Raw genomic sequence first — 25,769 nt, 5'->3', positions numbered from 1 at the left:
AACATAGAAAAGTGAGTGTTTCTGTACTACTTTTTATGCTGTTAAATTAATCTTGCTATAATTATTCTTCAACAACAAACTTTTAGAATTATAACTGAGAATAATTTTGGAATTCATTCACACATGAGTTTAATGGCATGTTCATCAACAGCACATTTATGTTCTTCCACCAAGGAAAATGCCTGACTGTTCCAGTAATTGAAGCTGGATCCTCTACATAGCAGTCAGGGAGACTGGCTGCTGAATTATAATTTATAGATTCATAATATTATAAATTGTAATGCTGTCTAATCCTCTGCACCTTTCCAGTACTTTGAGAAATCTGGTTTCTACTGCCTCCATAGCTGATATTGGTAATTCACGCCTATGTGACGGCATTTAACTCACAGATAACGTATTTTGCATCGTGATGGTCGAAGAAATTTTCCGCTACCATTATTTTGCTGGCAAAGAAAGGAGAGGTGGTGGAGTAAAGTTCCTGGAATCCAACTTTGCACCAATATCCTGGATTAAGTTCCAAGCCTTGCTGCACAGTCTCATGAATTTAGGGAATGTGACACTGTTGATGGTGGCCCATCTGTCACTTGGGGGACTTTTGCTCTAAAGGCATCTTTGATGCTCTTTGAGAGAACTAGGCTACATACTGGTGTTGGGATTCACCCTCTCCGTTCTCTCATTATCAAACAACATGAACATGACAACACACTTCACACACATTTTGCTGTCACCTACATCCTTTTTCTTCTTCTTCTTCTTCTTCTTCTTCTTCTTCTTATTTTTTTCAATGATCACAAGTCCTGTTGGCCATGTGCTACATCAGTGATCTGCTTCCATCTTCTTCTAACTGTCGCTGTCTCTCTCCACCCTGTGGCGATTCCTGATGCTGCAACATTCCTCTCCGTGTCACCTATACGCCTTGTGTGAGGTTGTTGCTTGGAGAGTGCCCTCAAATGCCTTCTTAGGAATTCTGTTGGTTTCGATTCTAGCCACAAGCCCAGCCCATTGCAGTCTCCTACTTTTTAATTTCTAGATGATAATGAACTGATAAGTTTCAGTGTTCTTTTGAACTCTCCATATGTCATTCTCCACCACAGGTTTCCAGTTTTTCTCATCTCGTCTCTTTTGAAAACATTCAGTTTCTCTTTCTTTCTTGGCAAGTGGCCAGCTTTCTGAACCATGCAGTATTACTGGGCAGATGATGGTATTATATATCTTCATCTTTGATATCTGCCAAAACATAACTTACACTCAACAAATATATTTTACGTACAACTTTCAGTTATTGTGAAATAAAGAAAAATCATTTCAATTAGATGACTGAATTTTCCCTCGGTGTCTTCCAGCTAACCATGCTAAGTGATAAGCAACCAGTTAATAATTTTTAACCCATGACACATAAAATTTCAGTTTTTACTCCTTGCATGGTTTGTTTTTCAGAGAACTACTTATAACTCTATGTATATTTGGGAATTTTGCTTGTTTCTTCTCTGTGTTTTTACTATATTCATATGTAAGTCATGATTTGGACAGATAACACAGTCTGGTATTTTATCATCATCAGTATCATCAACAACACGACAACAGCAAAAGTTTTTTTGTCTTTTTCCTTAAATGATATTCTTCAGTTTTTTTCTGGTTGGTACCTTCAGTTACATTGTGCCCATGTAGTAAATCCCTCTTGTAGAACATTCCATGCCAAAACTGTGCCATTGATATGCATTAGAATGGTTAAAGGAGTGTTTACTTATCAAAACGCCTGCATCACACTGAATTTTCATTCTCGCAGTGATGCTATTTCTTTTTTGTATAATCGTGGAATTCACTTATGTGAAATGTAAACTCTAATGATGATCTTATGACTGTGATTTCATACTTCTTTTCATGCAATATTGCTTCAAATAAAATGTATCAACACTGGAATTTAATATTCATCAATTTCAGTGAAACACATTCAAGTTATTTAACCATTTAAGTTATATTTTCTGTTAGTCTTTGTTGCATGAGACTGTGGAGACTGAGACCAGAAGGGTTATGGGAGCAAAGGATGCATTGCAAGGAAAGCTCCCATCTGTGTAGTTCAGAAAAGTTAGTTGTGGCCGGAAGGATCCACATGGCTGGTGTTGTGAAGCAGCCATTGAAATTGAACATATTGTGCTTAGCTCCATGTTGTGTTGAGCTGCATGTTGAGTGACTGGGTAGTCAACTCTGTTCTTGGCCCCAGTTTGATGGTGGCAAGTCATTGCAGTGGATAACTGGTTGGCTGTCAAAAAGCCTGCAGTTATTGCATTACAGTTGATATAATACATTGCTGCTTTCACAGATGGCTCTGTTGACAAGACTGGAGTAGGAAGTGCTGGGTGGATTGATTGTGCAAGTCATGCACCTGAGTTTTCCACAGGAAGTGGGAGTGGGACTGGTATAGGGATGGAACAGAATGTTGTGTAGGTTGGATGGGTGATGAATATGGTAAGCCCTTACACATCCTCTATACTACCCTGATTTCTCCTTGTGTGATTTCCATATTTTTGGACTCCTAAAGAAAGACGCTGATGGTCGTTGATTTACTTCGAATGGATAGGTGCATGCCTCAGTACAGTCCTGGTTCTGTAGACAACGACAAATATTTTTCCATGAAAACATTCACTGTTTTGTCTCAACTTGGGATAAATGTATTAGCAGTTATGGCGATTACTTTTGAAATAATAAACAGATAACTTAACTTTCCCCCATCTCTCTTGCTTTCATTTGATTGTTCCTTATATAAGCACAGCAGGCAAGCTACATGTTAAATAATGTTGTATCCTGATGGAAACAACTGTTGTTCTTGATTGTGTGGACAGGTTACATCCCGTGTAATATTCCAGTGTAATAAAAGTTAAAAATTCATTCATTCATTCATTCATTCATGTTCAATAGATTAAGTAGGAAGACTTTCAGAGATGAGGAATACTTGAAGACATACATTTACATGAGACAAAGAGGTCATAGAAAGTTAATCCATCTGCTGCATTAACAATAAACTATCACTGCACTGCTTAATGCTGCTAATGCTTGTGCTATCTAAGTTTGATGGAGTAAATTAGTAAAGAAGCTGTCGGGTTCAGATAACTGGTGGCTGTCCGACCTTTGCTTAACGTGATTCAGAAGAATGAAGACCTTCAGTTGAGCAACAATAACTTTATTGCGAGCACGTATCTGATGACGCCCGGTATGCATGGACCGATCGGAGTTACAAAATTTTGCTTCCGGCCTCTACAGAAGGATCCTTAATCCTCGGAAAACTTCCGTAGTTAGGAGAGAAAACAGTACTCGTCCACACAAGCCAGGAGGCACGGAACTACTAACTCAAAAAACAAGGAATAATAATAATAAAAAACAGAACATATATAAAAGTTAGAAAACACAGCGCCTCTAGAGGCTGGGTGCGGAACTACACTGACATCGTGTACAGTAATTACGACCGCATAACAGTGCACTGACACACGTGCACAACACACACACACACACACACACACACACACACACACACACACATCGGCGAGCTTGAATTAGCGCACGGCAGCGTCGCTACATCAGCCCCGCCCCCCCCGGGCGGAAGCGGAGCATCGGCGTCGAGATACCGCGCTGGAAAGTGCACCCGACCTCCAGAATGGGTCGTCCTCATCGGAGGAGGAGGAACAGCGTCAGGAGGCGGATGTTGTGCTGCGTTGGGTGGCGGATGTTGAAGAGCTGGCGCCGGAGATGTGGCGTCAGTGTCTGGAACGGCGGTAGGTGGATGCTTACGATGAGGTGCTGCTAGTGGGATGTCAGGAAAAACATACGCAGGTTTAACCCAATCCAATGCAACAGTCGTGGTTTTGCCGTTCACTAGGATATCCATGATGTGGGCACTGCGCCGTAGCACTTCATATGGACCAGAATAAGGAGCTAGTAGAGGCAGTTTACTGCCCTCAGTGCGGAGCATGACATGACGACATTGTTCCAGGTCCTGGTGCACGAAAGTGGGCGGCTTGCCACGACGTGTGGATTTCGGAGGGCGAATCTTTGATACATGGTCCCTCAAGTGTCGCAAGAAATCCGGCTGGCCAGTAGCAACTGTGTCTGTGGCATCAGTATCTACAAAGGCACCAGGAAGGCGCAGTGTTTCTCCATAAACCAGTTCTGCCGCTGACGAGCCCAGGTCTGGTTTGAAAGTCGTCCGTAAGCCTAACAAGACCACTGGTAGTGCAGTTGTCCAGGTTTCTTCGTGGCACATCAGCGCGGCCTTCAATCAACGGTGCCAGCATTCGATCATTCCATTGCTTGATGGGTGATAACTTGTGGTCTTATGGTGGGTGTAACCACAGAACTTGGCCAGCTGTGAGAACAGGTCTGATTCAACCGTCCGCGGTCAGTGGTAATATGTAGTGGGCACCCAAATCTTGCCAACCAAGTCATTGCAAAAGCGGAAGTTAATGTGTCTGCTGTGATATTATCCAACGGCACTGCCTCCGGCCAACGTGTAAAACAGTCGATCATTGTAAACAGATATCTTTGTCCATTCGAAGGTGGAAGTGGTCCGACTACATCCAAGTGAATGTGGGCAAAGCGGGCGGTGGTTGCGGTGTTGCAACGGAAACCCGTGACTGACAAGCCAGTGACGCTGTCTACCAAGCGTGCGTTCGCGACGTCCAGCAGCAGGTGGTAGTGCGCCAGGAGGTCAGCCCCGACGATCGCCTCCGTGACGTCAGTCACTGTAAAATTCCACTCGTACGCGCGACGTAGGCTGAGGTTAAGCTCCATCCTCTATGTGCCATATGTTGCGATGGAAGAATTGTTGGCAGCCGTCAGACGGAAGGCTGTTGGCGGCCGGCAACAATGTATGGCTGTTCGTGGTATGATACTCAGGTCCGACCCAGTGTCAATTAAAAACTTTACGCCGGAACTCCTATCGGTAATAAACAGGCGCTTGGAGGATAACTGGCAGTCGGTTGCGCCTATTGTCGACCGCCGGTGGCGTTTGGGTGCGAGCATGGCGATGTGCACTTCCTTGCCTGATCGCCGAATCGTCAGTGGTACCAGCACAACGGTACCTCGCCTTGCGGAGTGGTAGTACCGCAGGAAGATCTGCTTCTCGAACGCCGCCATCTGTATCGGCTTCTTCTATTGTTGTCGTTGTCACGTGCGAGCAGCGCACTGACCTGGGCGCACAAGAGCTCAACCTTGGCCACGAGTGAATCATGGTCGGCCCGTGCTACAGATGCGGTACTGTTTGCACTGGTGTCCAACGCCGCCACTGTGCTGACCTGAGCCAGTGTGATCGGGCATGTGCAGCAGGTGCGCCAGCTGCGTGAGCGCCGCGTGGTTGTCGTCTGGCGAGCAGAGCGCGTACACGCGCACTGGCTCCGCGGTCGAGAGCAGCAGCAGCCCGGTGGCCGAGGCGCATGTCCGCAGCGCGTCTGCACCTGATGTGCCGCCACCCGCCTCGCATTCCTCCAGCTCACTGGCCGGCAGGCACATCGACAGCATGCTGCGCTTCCGCTCAAATCCTCTGCCCAGCATATTGGTTCCACTGTATTCCGGCTGCACCAACAGCACCACGTTGCTGCAGCTTCCGATAGCTTCAGAACCTGGCGTCTGCGTCTCCATCGTCCGAGAAGCCTTAGTCAGTGCCTCTCTGCTCTGCCAAGTGGTGCTTTTTTTTTTGAAGATCGGGAGGCGCTCTTTCGAGACGGCACAGGTGACTTCGATATTTCAGAAAATATAGCTAAAGATTTTTTACAGAGACATTTGTTAGCCATGCGGAGCTTTCTTTTCTAGAGCAGGCAGCCTTCTTTTCAAGGAGAGCCTCGCTTTTAGCCTTGTTGTCAGTCGTACCATCCTTAATTGCATTACCTTCATCTGGACCTTTCGGTGCAAGCTGCGTTTCACCAAGCTCTTCTACCTTGTCAACATTACCTTCATTTTTCTTGTGTTTCTTAAAGCTGCCTTTGCCACCAAACTTCTTAATCAGTTCTATTACTCTCTTACTCGAGCAATCAGGCTTTTGCAATTCATCTCATATTTCCATCACCACTACTTCTTGAGAAGGTGTCGAAGACCGTATTGGAACATCATCACTTGATAAATGTTCATCATCGGTACTACTTTCTAATCTGCATTTAAATCCTTCATCCCCTATGTCGCTAAACGACTTAGATAACGGTGAGCTTGAATTAGCGCACGGCAGTGTCGCTACAAAGCTACTACTTTGGACAAAGCTGCTGCTTCCTTAATTTTATAATTTGGCTGAAGTTTGGCTGTGGTTAGTAGCTTAATATTTATTCAATTACATTGATAGTTTTCAGGAAAATTGTTTCTACAGCCATAAATACTGAGTCCTATTTGTAGTATGTTATTACTTGTGAAACAGCTTTATAGCCAAAACATCTACATGCCTTGTAGGTAACAGAAATTTGCAGTCTCAGAATGTAGATATTGAGATAATTTGTAGAAACATTTTTAATTTTCTTTTGAACTTGTAGGAATTCTCAATTTCTTGCTTTATGTTGAACCAGAGCAGCAGTTGTGTGTGCGGTGTGCTTGCTTATGTGAATGCGTGTGTGTTTTTTCTTTCCTGATGAAGGCTTTGGATGAAAGATAAGGGTGTTACAGTCTTTTCATTGTGCCCATCTGCTATTCAGTGTCATCTTTACAGTGACTATCAGTCAGTCTTTTCCATAATTGTTGATATTCCAACCTGGACTTTCTACTGTTAGAGTTTCATTTACACAATACTATAATACTGCTCGCTTCTGCCAGACAGACACTTTATTTACTTTATGTACACTGCTCCAGAAGATAATTCCAGTAGGAACAGGGAGTGAGAATATATTAAATAAGCCAACACTTGTGTCTTTAGGTCGACACAGTGTGAGATGCTTCTAATGGTGTAACATGCCAAACTCAGCTTCCCAATTACTAGACTCAATTTTAATCTGTTATCCAGCTGGACCCTAAGCAATAGTACACACTGAACCTTTTCCAATGTGTAATCACTAATGTCTACTTCTGGTACTAAAATGTCATTATTGCTTGTTTGAAATTACGTAGTATATCTTTTTTATAAATTTTAAATGTAAAACTAAGTTAAGCTGACTTCTGGTGTTCAGAAATCTTGAGGCTTTCTCGGACTTACTCAGGTCTGTCAGCAGAAGATCATTTAATTTAAAATACATGAATCATAATCTTGTATTGCTTTTTTGGTAGGTTTTTGTCTTCATGTTACCATTATATGATGTATGACATATAAGCAGTGCTGTATTGATAACTGATGTATAACTCAGCAGTGTAGTGTAATATTTGTTATGGATGGATATATTATTACAGAATAGGACACAATGTAGCTCCATGCTTTTCAGTGTGAAAATCACCAGAGAACAGTAGACATAAAGTAGTTACTAAGCACTTTATATTGAACATTCTTCTCCCACTCGTGGGAGACCTGCTGAAGGCCAGTCTGTACTTTATTTCGTGTAATAATTTTCGTGAATTGCGTCAGATTATCCAATCTCATTATATGTTAACAGTTGACTATGAGATTACTGTGGCAGATTGTGTGTTTCAATCCACACGGTGGAATTAATGACGCTGCAATACAATTAAAATGGTGTACACAACCAAGTACATAATATTATGAAGTAAATTTGATAAATTTCTTGCACTCTTCCTGGTGATCCCATGGCAAGCACAGCAGAAAAGACAACTAATATAAGAGCTGATTCATAATGCAGCTTGCCATGATTAATCTCATGGTAGTAATCTGGTAATACAAAACTTGTTGCAAATGATGTAATAATTGACTCACTTCCTTTCAAGTCAGATGCTTTACCTGATGAGCCAAAACATTATGACTACTAGTAGTCCATCTCTAGGACACAGCACAGCAGCGATTCTGCATAGCATCGATTTGATGAGTCCTTGGTAGATTTTGGATATGTGTGGCATGGGAAGTCTATGCATTGGTCATGCAGTTTCCTTAAATTATAGACTGGTGTGGTAACAATTCTCATCCAAGTTACAATGACGTAAGGTTCAGGCAGTGGAATATGGAATCTAGAGCTGCTGATTCAACATGGAACATGGTCCCCTGTAATGTTGTAATGATCATAGGTGGTATCTTCTCATTACATCCTCCCAGTCAAATACATATCATCATCATCATCATCATCATCAACATCGTTTGACAGGTGAGCAGTTTGTCCAAACATACTCATCTTCAGTATATTTGTATCCAGACCTTTGGGTTAGACCACGCACATCTTGTACAGAAGTATGTTTACAGTAGTACCTTGTTACACAACCAAAACTTATGTGAAATGAATATTGTGATACATCAAGCACCAGTAGCATTTACAATATTATGATACCCCAAACTACCGAAAACTGAATTTTTCATCTATTCAGATAATATTTTTCCAGTGATTATGAAATAACAATTTATATAAGCATTGTAGTTATTACTGACAAATTTAAAGTTTATATATGATTTTGTTGTTGTGGTCTTCAGTCCAAAGACTGGTTTGATGCAGCTCTCCATGCTACTCTATTCTGCGCAAGGCTCTTCGTCTCTGAGTACCTATTGCAACCTACATCCTTCTGCATATGCTTACTGTAGTCCTCTCATGGTCTCCCACTATGATTTTTATGCCTCATGTTTTCCTCCGGTAATAAGTCGGTGATCGTTTGATGTCTCAGAATGTGTCCTACCAACTGATCCCTTCTCCTAGTCAAGTTGTGCCACAAATTCCTCTTCTCCCCAATTCTACTTAGTACCTCCTCATTACTTACATGATCTACCCATGTAATCTCCAGCATTCTTTTGTAGCACTGAATTTCAAAAGCTTCTATTCTCTTCTTGTCTAAACTGTTTATCATCCATGTTTCACTTCCATACATGGCTACACTCCATATACTTTCAGAAAAGACTCCCTCACACTTAAATTTATATTCAGTGTTACAAATTTCTCTTCTTCATAAACGCTTTCCTTGCCATTGCCAGTCTACATTTTATATCCTCTCTACTTCGACCATCATTAGTTATTTTGCAGCCCAGTTAGTGAAACTCATCTACTATTTCAAGTGTCTCATCTCCTAATCTAATTCCCTCAGTGTAACTTGATTTAATTTGACTACTTTCTATTATCCTCATTTTGCTTTTGTCGATGTTAATCCTGTATCTTCCTTTCAAGACACTGTCCATTCCATTCAACTGCTCTTCCAAGTCAGTTGCTGCCTCTGACAGAAGTACAATGTCATCGGCAAACCTCAAAGTTTTTATTTCTTCTCCTTGGACTTTAATTCACATTCCATATTTTTGTTTTGTTTTCTTTACTGCTTTCTCAGTAGACAGATTGAATAATGCTGGAGATAGGCTACAAGCCTGTCTCACTCCCTTCTCGACCACTGTTTCCCTTTCACGCCCCTTGACTTATAATTGCCATCTGGCTTCTGTACAAATTGTAAATAGCCTTTTGCTCCCTGTGTTTTATTCCTGCCACTTTCAGAATATGAAAAAGACTATTCCAGTGAACACTGTCAAAAGCTTTCTGTAAGTCTACTAATGCTATAAATGTAGGTTTGCCTTTTCTTAACCTACCTTCTATGAGAAGTCATAGGGTCAGTATTGTCGTGTGTGCTCCTACAATTCTCCAGAATCTGAACTGATCTTCCCTGAGGTCAGCTTCTACCAGTTTTTCCATTCTTCTGTACAGAATTTGTGTTATATTTTGCAGCCGTGACAAATTAAACTGATAGTTTAGTAATTTTCACAGCTTTCAGCACCTGCTTTCTTTGGAATTGGAATTATTATATTCCTCTTTAAATCTGAGGGTATTTTGCCTGTCTCATGCGTCTTGCTCACCAGTTGGAAGAGTTTTGTCATGGCTGGCCATCCCATGGCTGTCAGTAGATCTAATGGAATGTTATTTACTCTGGGGGCCTTGTTTTGACTTAGGTCTTTCAGTTTCCTGTCACATTATTCACGCAGTATCATATCTCCAATCTCATCTTCATCTACACCCTCTTCCATTTCCTTATATAGACCCACTATATACTCCTTTCATCTTTCTGTTGTCTCTTCTTTGCTTAGGACAGGTTTTCCATCTACGCTCATGATATTCAAACAGATGGTTCTCTTTTCTCATAGTCTTTTTAATTTTCCTGTAGGTGGCATTTATCCTTCCCGTGTCGATATATGCTTCTAAATCCTAACATTTGTCCTGTAACCATTCCTGCTTAGCCATTTTGCACTTTGTGTCTGTTTCATTTTTTAGACATTTGTGTTCCATTTCACCTGCTCCACTTAGCGCATTTTTATATATTCTCCTTGCATCAATTAAATCCAATATCTCTTGTGTTACCTTAGGACTTCTACTGGCCCTCATCTTTTTACCTACCTCTGCTGGCTTCACTATTTCATTTCTCAAAGCTACTCGTTCTTTTTTTCTCTATTTTTTCCCCTGTTCCTGACAGTCATTCCTGAAGGCTCCCAATGAAACTCTACAAAAGCTGGGTCTCTCAGTTTACCCAGGTCCAATCTCCCCAAATTCCTACATTTCTGCAGTTTCTTCAATTGTAATCTACAGTTCATAACCAATAAATTGTGGTCAGAGTCCACATCTGTCCCTGGAAACGTCTTACAATTTAAAATCTGGTTCTGGAACCTTCCAGGTTTCTTCCACATGTACAACCTTCTTTCACAATTTGTAGACTAAGTGCAGAATTTGTAGGATAAGTGCAGAATTCTACCAGACAGCCTCCTATTTCTTCCTTTCCCCTCGTCCTTATTCGCCTACTATATTTCCTTCTCTTTCTTTTCCTACTATCAAATTCCAGTGCCCTATGACTATTAAATTTTTATCTCCCTTAACTATCTGAATAATTTCTTTTATCTCATCATACATTTCTTCAATCTCTTCATGATATATGGAGCTAGTCCTCATATAAACTTGTACTACTGTGGTAGGTTTGGGCTTTGTGTCTATCTTGCTACAATAATGCATTCACTATGCTGTTCATAGTAGCTTATCTATGTCCCTACTTTTATTACATTATTAAACCTACTCCACATTAAACCTATTTGATTTTGTATTTATAACCCCTTATTGATCTGACCAGAAGTCCTGTTCCTGCTGCCACTGAACTTCACTATCTCCCACTATATCTAACTTTAACCAATCCATTTTCCTTTTTAAATTTTCTAACCTATCCGCCTGATTAAGGGATCCAACATCCCACACTTTGATCCAGAGAATACCATTTTTATTTCTTCTGATGATGACATCCTCCTGATTAGACCCCATCCAGAGATTTGAATGTAGGATCTTGTTTACCTCCAGAATATTTTACTCAAGAGAATGCCATCACCATTTAACCATACAGTAGAGCTGCACATGGTTGGGAAAAATTACAGCTGTACTTTTCCCCTTGTGTCGTAGTACCAGCAGAGCAAGGTTGTTTTGGTTGATGTTACTAGTCCAGACTGTTGCCCCTGCAACTACTAAAAAGGCTACTGCCTTGCTTCAGGAACCACACCTTTAGCATCTCAACAAATACCCCTCTGTCGCAGTTGCACCTACATTACGGCTGTCTGTATCGCTGAGGCACGCAAGCCTCCCCATCATTGGTGAGGTCCATGGTTCATTGGGTGGGTGGGGGGGGGGGGAGGGGGGGGGGAGTGGACGACAACAGTTTATATATTGTGTATTTCTATATATTTGATCTGTCAAAAAAAAAGGGACAGTTTCACTACATCTTACTTGATATTCCATAGACATCCAAACTGGTGTTACATTCATTATCTTTCAAAAGTCTCAAAAAGTATGATATGTACTGATCTATTCTGCAGTGATAATTTGTTTAGTTGTTATTAGAACTGCTATCACTACATTCACTGCTATTTCTATTGCTCTTGCTATTATTCACTGCTTTAGCTATTATTGTGCTGTCTACCAGTAAGTTCTTTGCTACCCTCATTCATTGCATTCCTGACAACTTTACTTTTCTCTTTGTATCTTGCATAGCTATTGACCCATATTAATTTGCCTAAGCTTCAGATCTGAATACTTGTAGCATTGTTCACTGTTGTTGTTGTGATAGGTGGTTGACAGTTACCCTTCTGGCAATGCGGAAGAGCTAGTCATAGTGAGACCTATGTTAAAAATCTCCTGTATGATATTGCATCTACAGAGAGTTATTTTTATTGTTATTGCTGTTGGCTAATTTCGCTATTCTATCAGAGATAATCCTAAATAAAAACTTATTTGCCATGTTTGTAAGAAATAAGATTACAACTTTTATACCATATTTCTGACTTGAGGCAGCAATTTTTTGACACTGATGCAACTCTAGGATTGAAAGTCTGAATTTTTGGAACAACTGTCTGCTAAGATATCCTCTGACTTTTGCCTATTTTCGCATATCAGTACATCTAAGCTGAAAACATTTTGAGTCAAGCAGAAAGGTCATGGCAACTGAATTTTTTTCCAGACCTTCCAGAGCTGCTGTTGAGTTACAAAATCTACTGCCTAGAAAACTAATAAACTATAGTCCTCCACTTGGGTTTTGGGTTGGTGGAATTAAAGAAAGGTGAGAGTAAAAATATGTTAAACTGAAGAGGACAGCATCATGAACTGTAACTTCTCTTAAGCAGTGTGGTGAAATAGAAAATATGCAACTGGAAATGAGGAGAACAAATGTTGATTTCTTTTTGGTGTTTCATAAAATAGCTTATCAAATTGTCATGAGTTCCGCACATTTATTACCGAGTCACTCTGGAACAGCACAAGGCAGCCAGGCATTGCAAGAAATGGAATTATCTGCAGAAAATAGTATAAAATACCTGTTGAATATTGAGAAAATAAGGGAAACAATCATAATTCGAATGTAAATGACAAGAAGTGGAAATGAGCATTCTAATTTGTCATGATTTGTGATGACTGAGAAGAAACTATTGGCACAATGAAGGAAAATGAAAATTTTTAAAAAAGAAGTTGTGAAAGCTTTATAATTACAAGGAAACAGAATTTGTGGCTGGTACTTAGGTTAGAAAGTGAAATTCTAAGTACTAACAATAGTAACAAAGAAAAGAAGCAACAAGTACCTTAATCTTTGGACTGTGTGTTTCTTTCTCAGTGAGGACACACTTATTAGTCAAGGAAGGCCACAAAGGAAGGGAAGGTTTACTCAAGTGGCACCATTTGTGAGGCAAAGAGGAGACAAAAGTGTCTGATACATCCCCTCTCACCTTTGTCTCATCTTGTCATCACAACTGGTGGCTCTTAAGTGAGTTGCATCTCCTTAGTAACCTTCCCCAATCTAATGGTGTGTCATCTCTGAGGAGGAAACTAATAGTCAGTAAACTAGGGTAGTTGCTTTTGCATGTTCCTATAGGCAGTAATTAGAATTCTGTCCCCTTTAGGTAAGTACTTACCTTTAGGTAAGTACTGACTTGTAATTTTGTAGAATTGAAGATGTTGTTATAGTGAGTGACATGAATGCTGTTTTTTGTAAAATTGGATTGAGATCAATTATCAAGATGTAAATTTGGAGGCTGGTTTGTGGAATTTAAAGAAAGACTGTTTCAAAAATACCTTTTTTCAGTTATCACCCAGTAATAAAATGTAACTAAAATTTCTTGAAGTGGTCCCAGGGATAAAACTGAGTTAGTGATAATTAATTAAAGATTTGAAAATTGAGTTAAAGGTATTACGGCTTGCAAGAAATTGGAGGTAGGTAGTAATAATGTATTGATAGTAACGAAGGCATGAGTTTTTTTTGTGATGAAAATTTATGAAATATTTTATGGGCAAAAATTGAAAATAATCACCTATTAAATAGTGACTTCCTAGAACTAAGTGACAAAAATGTAAAGAAAAAGCAGAAAAATCTCTCATACTTTGTGAGACTGTGCTGTGTTGGGTGACGAACACATTTGTGCATAAATAAGCATCCCAGAACAAAACTTTGTAGTATGAAAAAGTGCATTTGATGTATCATATTGTCAACCCTGCATATTTAAATGAACCCAGATATTTCCCTGTTAATCCACCATGCAGCATTATAGCAGTATTACCATTCAGAGCATTAATATGGTGTCAAAACCCTGTTTACCTTCCAAACTTAGTTGAAATTACCTTTCTGAATGCTGTAAGGACAATGTCAAACTCAGATACTGCATCAGTCAAAAGCAGACCAGAAGTACCTAAAGTTTAATTTAAAATTTATGTTGGAATCCAAATTCTACAAAATAGGATCTGAAGAAGCAACTTCTGTATCTAATTGCTGTATGACACAAAAAAGCAGTTAAAAATTATCAGCACAGTATGCAGATGCACTTAACTACATACCAAACCTCATGAACAGGAGTCAGAGCGGAAGAGGTCCTTCCAAAATCATACTGCAACATTTCAGTGAGCCAAATAATGTGAATCATTTTAGGGTACCTCAATTGTAAACTCTTGGCTGTTTTTCCAATACACATGGCCCCAGAAACTGAAAGCAAAACAACAGTATTGTGGTGAATACCATCAAGCCACTGTAATTCTTTGAGTTTATTCAAAACTGAAGAACAAAGCTTAACAGTTTTCAACTTTTGAGAACTTAATAGAATGGTGAATAACTTTCCACATCCTCTGTCATTGTACCAATAACATCATTTCCAATTTTCCAGCCAGTTGAGTCACATGCCTTATGAATTTCCAAAATCTGCATCTTTTGCAAATTTTGTTTGAAATTTGTGATAGAGTTTTCAGTTGATTAATCAGGTTGAACAGTCGTGAGTATTTCAACTGAAACACATTTAGTTTCAGTCCTCCAACTTACAAGGGCAGTACCACAGCGTGAATGGCTGACACCAAATAATTTTTTTAAAAAAAAATATGAAAATATGTCTATTCCACCACCAATCAGTGTCGTTTACTTATAAAGCTTTACATTTATGTTCAGTCAGTGTGTGAAGGTTAATGAATGTGTAAGGACTACAGGAGCATAAGCTGCAGAGGAAACTATAACATTTAAATACCAGAAGATTCACAAGAGTCGTAAATGAGGTATTATTTGATAAAAATCAAAACATTTGCTTGAAACATTATAACTTGAGACAAACAGCCTACACAGGATCATGTTTTCTAAAATAGTATTTGCTGTGTTGTCATATACAGTACCATTATTTGTCATCAAAGTGCAAGTGTGAAGTTTCAGTGAAGTGATGTTAAACTGAAAGTGAACTATAGTAACTACAATGGATAAAGTTACATGATGAAAGTATAAGATGAAAATACAGACCAGGTGTTGTAAGTCCACAAATGTCAACCTTAGTTGACATTCATGGAGTTGCAATACCTGCTCCATTCACCACCACCACCACCACCACCACCTGCCTCATGGTCCGAAGATGGTCACATTCTGACTGAAACTGATAACCATTGGAAATAAATATTTTACTATAGTCTAGACTGTTTTTAACTCATTTTAAAGTATTTTAGCAAAACCACTGTTTTTGTGCATGAGAAATGTTCTAAAAAATTATCTTAAAAATGTCCTCTTATCTTACATTTTGAAGTTGCTGTCTGACACATGAATCTCTGCTTCTTTGCAAGGAAACCTATCAGCATTTAAAAATTACTTGCTTTAATTTTTTTCCACCCTAAACCTATGAATTAATAAAAAAATTTATTTGCAGATTGCTGCTTTCGCAGACCAATATTTGGCAGAAGCAACAAAGATTTTCGAAGCCAAAGAATCTGAGCTCTTACGATAAGGAAGAACTAAGATGTCTAGTGTGAATGTTTTAGTTGCATAAATGTCTTTGAATGATATTAAAAATGTGACTAGAGACACTGATAAATGTGTAATTAGTACACACTTGGGTTTTTGTTGTAAAATAAACTTAAAAGAAATATTTGGGTATTAATTAATTGCTCCTAAGGTATCATATAACAAAGTAAGTAATTAACTAAATGCTTATTTTTTAGAACAAAACATACTTTGAAATTTTATTTAGCACTGTGGCATTCTGTCTTATCCTATCCATGTGCGTTGTTAGAGGCATCTATTTGATGTCTTGAATGAGGAAAAATATCTATAGATTAAGGCTTGACTATATCTTAGCTATTGTGCTGTATGTAGAGACATTGTTATGGTGTCTTGTTATAAGATACCATTATTTGACTAATGTCTGTCGTGATTCTTCACTTTTGTAATGTGCAGCTGCACTGCATTCAAAAATAATTGTCAAATAATAACAACATGAGGGCATCAGCAAATAGTTCACAGTTTTAACTCCATGAGCGCCATCTGTGAAATATTTATGCCTGTTATATATAAAGATATGTGTTTTTTGTACATTTTCTCATGTGAAGAGCATCTTTGAACAAATTGTAGAATGCTTTTATACGTTTCTTCCAAATTTTAGCACGGTTTCATGATCTTGTAATTATTTTACTTACATGATAAACAACATGTTTAGCAAAACTCAAGTGTGTTGTCCACTGGTATAATATGTATGTAGCTATGATGTCATCTGCAGTGTATTTTATTGTGAAATGAATAATGTTCCCTGAAAAGTCAGTTTTATTCCTCAACAAATTTATAGTGTATGGTAAAAGTCCTCAAAATTCATGTATGATGACCACCAAAATAGAAAGAACTTTCTGTTGGTAAAACCATGTAGATCAACACTTAATATACATGTTGGGCAGGAAGAGAGCATCAAAGAAAGGAATTTGAGTTTAGGAACTGGGTGTTGAAATCACATATTTACACACTACATGTATCAACAATATCTCCTGCTGTGTGACAGTCTTCAAGCCTGAAATGTGTGTATGTGTTTGCCAGATACAAACATACTGCACACTCTCGCTGTTGCTAGGTGGAACTGATGTGCAATGTGGAACATTGGTTTCAAGTGCACTTTTATTGTATTCAATAGGTTCAATGGTCTGACTAGTGCAGGTCTCAATGAGTGAGTGAGTGTTGTGAAGCATTAACATGGAATATGGTTTCATTAGAAATGGGCTAGGTGACATGCGTGTGGTCTGCGACACTGTTAATGGCAATGCGAGGGCAGCTCTTAGGATTTATCGGGAACGTTATCCACACCGCAGGCTGTTTCAGAAAACTACTTTTGTGTCAAGTTACAGATAAATGGGAGAGACAAGATGATAGTGGGAGTAGCATGATAGCCAAATCTCTCTGAATGTGTGTTGGCTATGGATGAGGCTTTCTTTACCCATGAAAGCATTTTCATATTGCACAACGGCAACATTTGGGCACTTCAGAACCCTCATGCGATGTATGTCCATGGTCATCAAGAGCATTTCTGTAAACGTGGAGACAGGAATTGTGAATGATTCGCTCACTGGCCTCTAAATGTTATGTCAGAGCCTTAATGCTCTCAGTTACCTTGTATTTTTGCAACAAGTAGTAGCTGCTCTCCTCCCAGACGTGACACCATTGTATTTTTTCTTGTAGGGTACCATGAAATAACAGCATGCAGGCAACACTGGTTGAGTAAGAACTTGGAGGCTTGCATTGTGGCAACAGCAGAAGTGATCCAGACTACTGCTGGTGTATTTCAGGGAACACACCAACACCAATCCCTGCATTGCCACTATAATCCATGCCCACTCGAAAACGGTGCTCATTTTGAACATTTGCTATAAAGTACTTACATTAATTAAGTGGTGGTAAGTCTGTGTCTAAAAGAATACTAATTTTTCACTTACTTTGATCTTTTTAGGACATTTAGTAATGTGAAACATGAACGTGTGACTTTTTTCCATTTCTAAAGAAGTTCTGTGTAGTATGTCAATGAAGTTTGATGTACTTCTATGTGATGCTTGGAAGTTTTTTTTTTTTTTTTTTTTTTTTTCTCATCAGGATAATTCGTTAGTCCTAACATTTTGTTTACGTATACATTTTCTGTGAATTACTTTTCATTTTGACTAAAGATATGCTTATGTCAGATTTCAGTTATGTTCATGTAGTGCCAAAAATATGCAACTGCAGCCCATCATTTCTACACTCAAATTGCTTCGTTTGATGCCGTCTGTCTGCCCTACACTTTTAGTCAAAAGTGTTTTGGGGTAGCTTATATTTCTTATGATGTTACTACCTACTGGCATATTCAGATCAAAACTTAGAACATGTAAGACAGTATCATTGTCAGTTTCAATAAAACCTATGCCTACAGGGGATGTAGCAGCTTAGGCATATGTTTTCTTAAAACTTACCCTGAAGGTTGCTTTACATGTTCTAAGTTTTGATCTGATGCTGGGAGCAGCCGAAACATTGTAATAAATGAAGAAATATATTAAGCCATGTAGATGACTTTATTCACAAATGATCACAAACTCACTCAGAAAGTTTATTGTATTTAATAATAAGTAAGGGTAACATTGATGTGATTCTTCAGTTTCTCTCAGCATATTCATACTGAAATAGTTCATAGGTGAATGATCAGATGTTGGTGTCCAGCAGCAGAATTTTTTGGCAAACAACCGCGTTGCCGTTATCAACACACCTGACGATGGCAAGGTGGTCATTAACCGAAATATTCTGCTTGATGGACACCGACATCCAGTCGTTCACCTATTGAGTATTTTGACAAGGGTAACATACCTATCAAAATACCTATCCTGTCACAGCTAATTAGCTACTTAGTTTCATATTCTCAAACTATTTTCACACGCAATCTAGTTGTCTGTTTGTTTTCTTTAATACAGAGTGATTATAATTAAATTTTTGCTACCTGAGCCGGTGTAGATGGAAAACTATTTACCCTATGGGTACCCACGTTTATAGGAATGATGATCAGACTGTGGACTGCAGGATTTGTGTAGTTAGTAGTGTTAGTGTATGACTTACCATTAGACACCAGTACTGGTATGACAACATTGGATTGAAACACAAGCATCAGTGTGCATTACAATTGCAGTCAGTCAACACGAGTCTGGACAACGTGAGCAGGGCTTTACTTCTAAAGCTGTTTTATCAAACCAAAAGCAATAGTGCTGCTACTCTTCACGAATTCAACATGTTAAAGGAATATGGAGAGGTACTCTTTCCACACCGGGTTTGGAGAACATGGTTCAGAAGTTTTAATTAACTGGTGATTCTTGAATTGCTCCGGGGAGAGGCTGATGAGCAATTGTGCCACAAATTGTTGAAGATGTTACTGTAACTATGGCTTAGAATGCTGGACACAATGTGTGATCTTCAAGCAGTGCACAAGCTATGTCATGACAGCTGAACATTACATGGTCCACTGTTTGAAAAGTGCTGCAAAAAGTTGTGGAATGTTATCTCTAGTGAGATTACAGGCTGTTGCGTATGCAGATGGTTGTCACACTGAGCAATGTTTGTAACCTGGGACATAAACATGATATGCAATGAACAAATGTTACCCTCTAACATGGAAATTAAAATGTTTTTTTTTTTTTTTCAATAGTTTATTTGTTAATTCTCCTCAATATGTTCTTACAAATGTTTACAAAAATATTCATTTTCCTACAGTCTCTCATTTATTATGGGGCCCTTTTAAGTAGTGAAAGTTTAATATAACCACCTTGTGGGTTACCAAGAAGTGATCGTCATGAATCCATCTCTTATTATATGCAGTAAATCTTTGTGTGCACAGCTATTGCTGATGTTAGTTTTCGCTCTGTGCTTCACTCCACTCTTTGCCAAAATTAAATCTACTATTTCTTGATATCACTATTGTTCCCATACTATAGTATTGTGAGGCAATTGCAAGTACTATTGACAACCTAAATAAATGCTTGCCAAATGTATATATGTGATTGCTACACATCAATATTAATGTGGTATCACTATGTATCATTGAGGCAGACCTTATATCTATTCCCTCTTTTGAATATGTAGAGATTTACATTTTTGCTGATTTTTGGAGCTGTGGAAGAGGACGAGCATCTTGGCAGAGCTGACAGAACTATATTTTACTCACAAATATTTTATTTATGATTTGTAATCAGAGTGATACATAGACAGATAAGATAAGAGCCACTTGGTATTATTGTGTTCTATCAGTACCAATTGGCCAAAGGTTATTATGTGCTCGGAGACACACATTTTTTCAAAGCATTTTAGTGCATTTTTATTAGGAATGAAATTTAATTCTCTAATTGAGTGGTTTCCAGTGCTGACTTGGTAACTTCAAATTGCACAAAAGATAAATCAAAACAATTATCTATTTCCTGCAAGACAGTTTCTCACTTCAGGCCCTTCTTTTTGCTTAAAACATTTATTATTAAATAATAAGTAATTGTAATACAGAACATATTTTAGGGTAAGGTGGGCTCTCTTATTTTACAAACACATAATTGTGTATGGTGTAATAAATTTCCTTTGAAAATTTGTATAAGTTCCTCAATTGACATATTAATGTTCTTGGGTCAAAAATTACATCTTGAGGACAAGAAAGTCTTTCACTTCATGTTTGTAGGTATCACTATTTTTGGTACTGTAAGAGGTACTGAACACACAATGTTTCTTATAGATTTGGTTTATCTCTTTGTTAATTGTGTTTATAGGACAGTCAGTGTTATTAACGAGAGGCCAAATATATCTGATCTTGTGTAATTTTATGTGCAATAATGATGTCTCAGCTACCAAATTTCTCTTATCTGAACTCAAAGGAACACATTTGGGATGCGGTGGGGCACCATATCCACCCCCACAAAACACTTGTGTGAAAACATCTGGTGCCCCATATCTACAGAAACCTAGCAAGGACTTGTTGCATCTATGCCATACAGAATTGCAGCTAAATTGCATTGCAAAGGTGGGTCAAAATGTTACGAGTCAGTAGTAATAAAATTTTGGTTCCCCAATGTATGACAGGCATTCAGTAAGTAATTCAACACTTTTTGTTCTGAAAGTGGGTTGGTTTTATTCAGGATACCAATACAGCATATTATTTTCCCTACTTCTGGCTACAAAACCCTATTTTCAACATACTCTCTGTTCTGTGTGTCAGTCCTACACCATCTTACTGTGAAGGCCTGTATGCTCGCATGGCACCACTCCAATGGTCAACGTCGGAGCCAGTGTCTTGCTGCAACAGTAACCCCCACATCATCCACATACTGCTTCTTGTTGGAGTGCATCCTTCATTGGCCCAAACAGATGGAAGTCAGGAGATGCGAGATACAAGCTGCAGGGTGGATTAGGGAGAATAGTCCACTGAAGTTTCGTGAGCTGCTCCTGAGTGTGCAGGCTTGTGTGAGGTCTAGCATTGTCATGGGGAAGGAGAAGTACGTTTGCAGTTATGTGGTGACGGACATGCTGAAGTCGTTTCTTCAATGTCCTGAGGGTAGCACAATACACTTCAGAAATTATTGTTGCACATAATAACCCGTTCAGTGTCCCAGAAGACCTCCATCATGATGTTATTGGCTGAGGGTATAGCTTTGAACTTTTTCTTCGGGGAAGAGGTGGTGTGTGTGGCCAGCCAGCATGTCAGAGAGCAGAGAAGTTTGGAGGGCTTTGTTGTGATGATGACAGACGCCTCATCCAATGACTACCCATTCTTTTGTTCATTGTGAGGTCTCCGCAGACAGTATGTAAGTACACTGAATATCTGCAATGCCTTGGTTTTCCAGCAAAAGAAACTCCATGACAGCTCTCTGCTTGGAATGCACCTTTGTTACTAAGACCATTTTGAAGGCCTTGTATAGTGCTGCCACATATAAAAAGTTCATAAAAATAAAGGACCTGAAGCAGAAATATTCCATGATGTACCACAACAAATTCCACATATTTTTCAGCCGAAATTGGCTGAGAAAAAAAATCTGTTTCCTCCAGTGAAATTTATGTAAATACTTTTTGTTTACAGAATGTGTAACCGTCAGCCTGTTGAGGACAACCTTGAAAAACTAACAGATGATGTGGCTGCAGTTGTCAGAGACTGCAGTTGTGTGTGTGTGTGTGTGTGTGTGTGTGTGTGTGTGTGTGTGTGTGCGCGCGCGCGCCTGTGCGTGTGCGTGTGCGTGTGCGCGCACGCGCGCGCGCGTGAGATCTATTTTTGATGAGAGCCGTACTGGCAAAAAGCTAGTTTGTGACAGTCTTTTTACTGTGACTATCTGTGACTCAGTATCTCCAATGCATGGTGTGTAACAACTTCCTTCTCGTAATATTGTTACATTTCATCCTGGATTTTCCATTGTTTGGTTTAATAGATGATGAACTGAGGTATCATTCAGAGTGTGGCCTCAGCAGCCAGAGACTGCAGTCACGTGTGTGTATGTTGCCTGTCTCCAATGAAGACCTTGTTGGCCAAAAGCTCACTCTCTGACAGTCTGTTTGTTATATGAACATAATTTTCAAACTCCAGAAAAGAGCCATAAGAATCATCACCAACAATAGTAGTTGAGCTCATTGTAAAGATCTGTTCAAAACACTGGGGATTTTAACTGCTCCATGTGAATACATTTACCAGTCAGTTGTACACTTAAAAAATAACATTGGTAATTACTACACAAACAGCTCTGGGCATGACCATGGAACAGTAGCACACAACTTACATTTACCAAGAAAAAATAAACATAAAACTCAAAACAGCATTTTCTACCAAGGAATAAAACTGAACAATAAATTACCAAAAGAGATTAAAGAAATTGCAAAAATACACTTATTTAAAAAGGTAGCTAAAAAGTATCTGTTATGCAATACATTTTATACATTGAAGGATTACTTAGATAAAACAGACGAGGGGTTTGGTAAAAAGAAGTTATACAAATAAATAATAACAATGATTATAAAAAATCCAAAATTCCAGATATCACCTTCACACTATGTTTTTTCCTTCTACTTTCCTTATCTAGAAATACTTACCCCAAGCTAAGCGTAGCACAATACTAATACCTCTTCCTCTCTCTGAGCTCAACATCTCACTCATTACAGAGGGACGCTGACTCAGTTTTTCAGGGTAGCAAATGGGAGGATACAGTACAGAAACTGTCCCAGAGATCACCAGTGTGTGTGTGTGTGTGTGTGTGTGTGTGTGTGAAGTGTTATGAAACAATGTGTGTATAGTGTGTGAAGTGACTGATAGTGAGATATGAGTGAATAGTGTGGCATTACATTATTTAATAAGTTATTTGTGATAAAAGTATTGTATACCAGGAGTAAATCTAATGATTGTCTCTAACTAGAAGTCTGTAAATGTATGTGTATACGAATAAGCTTATTTTAAATTGGTCTAAACTTGTAAATACTTTAACATGTCCTATATCCTTGTAAAAAGAGAGCTACAGATGAATAAAGCTACTACTCCTACTACTGTGACTCAGCATCTCAGCTATGTGGGGAATAGCAAGTATCCTAAACATAATATTGTTGCATTGGTCTTGGTGATATTTTCATGGCCTACTACATGTCAAACATCAGAACCAAATATTGGACTGTTCAACTATTAGATGTCTCACAGGTTTGCCTGTCATTAATTCATGGATAATGTGCAAATAATGATGTTTTAAAGCTTAAACTGTAGAAATCATTTGGCTAATGACTTAATAAATGTTTCTAAAATTTTAGGCACAGTACTGCTATCCAAAGAAATTTCCATGACTATGAGACACGAAGATTTTGACTGTTCTGATGAAGACCAGCAGCATTACCCCATAAAACTAAAATTAATTGTGCCAAAGCAAGGTCCATGTTCCAGAATACATTGAGAGTAGTTATGCTTCAAGATCTCAGTTACCATGATGCAAGTCATGAATAGAATAAGTTCCAATTGTGCAGAGATTTTTGTCAAACAGTGGAAAGTCCAGAATGGAATAATGACAATATTACGCAAAGGATAATTGCTACTCACCATATAGTGGAGATGCTGAGTCGCAGATAGGCACAACAAAAAGACTGTCAAACAAAGATCTCAACCAAACGGGCCATCATAAGAACATACACACACACACACACACACACACACACACACACACACACACACACACACAATACACAAATGCAATTTGCACACATATGAACACAGTCTCCGTCTATCAAAACCAGACTACGAGCAGCAACACACAATGGGAGAAGGAACTGGGAGGTGGGGGTAGGGAGTAGGCTGGAATGGTGACAGGTAGTGATAGCTGGTTATGTGTGGGGAATGGTAAAGTACTGCTTGTGGTAGCATACAGAGTTGAGATGGGGAGAGGGTAGGGGAGGTGGAACAAAGGGCTGTGTAGTGCTGGAATGGAAATAGAGAAGGTAACAGGTGGGTAAGACCAATGACTAATGAAGTACGAGGCCAGGAGTGTTACGGGTACATTCCCTACAATGTATCCTACTTTCCCGTAACTCTACTCACTTCAACCTTCGTTAGTCATTGTCCTTCCCTGTTTGCATTCCAGCACCACACAGCTCTCTATTCTACCAACACACTCACAGACTGGTTAGATCTCTCTATTCGCCCCCCCCCCCCTCCTCTGCCCCCCCCCTCCTCTGCCCCCCTCCTCTGCTCCCCTCCTCTGCTCCCCTCCTCTGCCCCCTCCTCTGCCCCCATCCTCTGCCCCCCTCCTCTGCCCCCTCCCAGCCCCGCCCTCCATGTAATTTTCCGACTGCACATAGCTTCGATACACTCTCCCCACCTTGCCCCCCTCCCCAACCTTGCATTTCCTCTCCCCCCCTCCTCACCCCAGTTTCCTCCTTACCCCCACCACCTAACTGCTTCTCCCATCATGCGCTGCTGCTCGCCTGACCTTGGCAGCCAGAGACTGTGGTCTTGTGTGTGTGTGTGTGTGTGTGTGTGTGTGTGTGTGTGTGTGTGTTTCATCTATTCTGATGAAGGTCTGTTTGGCCAAAAGTTTTGACAGTCTGTTTGTCATGCCTATCTACAACAAAGTATTTTTGTGTATTTTAAAACCCTATCGTCTTGGCAAATTCTGAAGAGAGAGAGAGAGAGAGAGAGAGAGAGAGAGAGAGAGAGAGAGAACTGATTTGTACATTTTTTTCATAGTAAATAAAGACTGCAATGCTTTGAATCCTTAATTTTTCAATGTTGAGACCCAATGTACACGTAAGTATATAGCTGCCTGTTTCATGCACACATGCTGACTGCTGCCCATCAGCGACTAAGGCTGGAATTTGCATTCCAGTTCCACAACTGGACATCCACTGAGTGGCAACAGGTGGCCTTTCCAGGTGAATCATGTCTGGGGAATGTTTTTGTGGCACACTCTGGATGATCTTGTCATTCAAGAAGGCAGAGTGGATCAATACAAGCATAAATCTATACTTGGGGACCATGTCTACCTCTACATGCAGTTTATTTTTTCTCTGCACAATGGCATCTACCAGCAGGACAATGCAACATCTCACACTGCTTGCGGTGTATGTGTGTGGTTCAGAGAGAGCATCAGTATGAGCTTACCATACCCCCATCGCCAACAAATTCGCCAAGTTTTAAACCCAATAGAGAATCTGTGGGACTACCTCCATCAGGCTGTTCGCCCATGGATCCTCAACCAAAAAACCTAGCGCAGCTTGTCACAGCACTGAAAGTGGTACAGCTCCAAATCCTTGTCGGTACCAGCAATAACCTCACTGGCGCTCTTCTTGTATGTCTCATAGCAGTCCGCACTGCAAAAAAAAGAGTTATTCAAGCTTTTGACAGATGGTCACTTAATGTGAGCGGGCAGTGTAATGCTGGACTACACTACTATACAACACTACAATACTTGGTCTTAGAACCAATCCAGATTTTCCGATTTGTCTGGATAGACAAT

At 39.5% G+C, this 25,769-nt stretch overlaps 1 protein-coding gene across 1 annotated transcript in view; it reads left to right on the top strand.

Annotated features, from left to right (window-relative positions):
• The window catches only part of LOC126267341 (ribosome-recycling factor, mitochondrial), a 73,093-nt gene extending 53,633 nt beyond the window's left edge, over nt 1–19,460 (top strand). Inside the window, exon 6 of the mRNA XM_049972463.1 lies at nt 15,701–19,460. Coding sequence (XP_049828420.1) covers nt 15,701–15,778 — 78 coding nt within the window. The 3' untranslated portion in view covers nt 15,779–19,460. The remainder of the gene's footprint in view (nt 1–15,700) is intronic.
• Nucleotides 19,461–25,769: the final 6,309 nt, after the last annotated feature.

The sequence above is a fragment of the Schistocerca gregaria genome, chromosome 4 (genome assembly GCF_023897955.1).
Source record: "Schistocerca gregaria isolate iqSchGreg1 chromosome 4, iqSchGreg1.2, whole genome shotgun sequence".
Taxonomy (NCBI): Eukaryota; Metazoa; Arthropoda; class Insecta; order Orthoptera; family Acrididae; genus Schistocerca; species Schistocerca gregaria.
The sequence above is the reverse complement of the archived record's forward strand: the minus strand, read 5'-3'. Positions and strand labels throughout refer to the sequence as shown.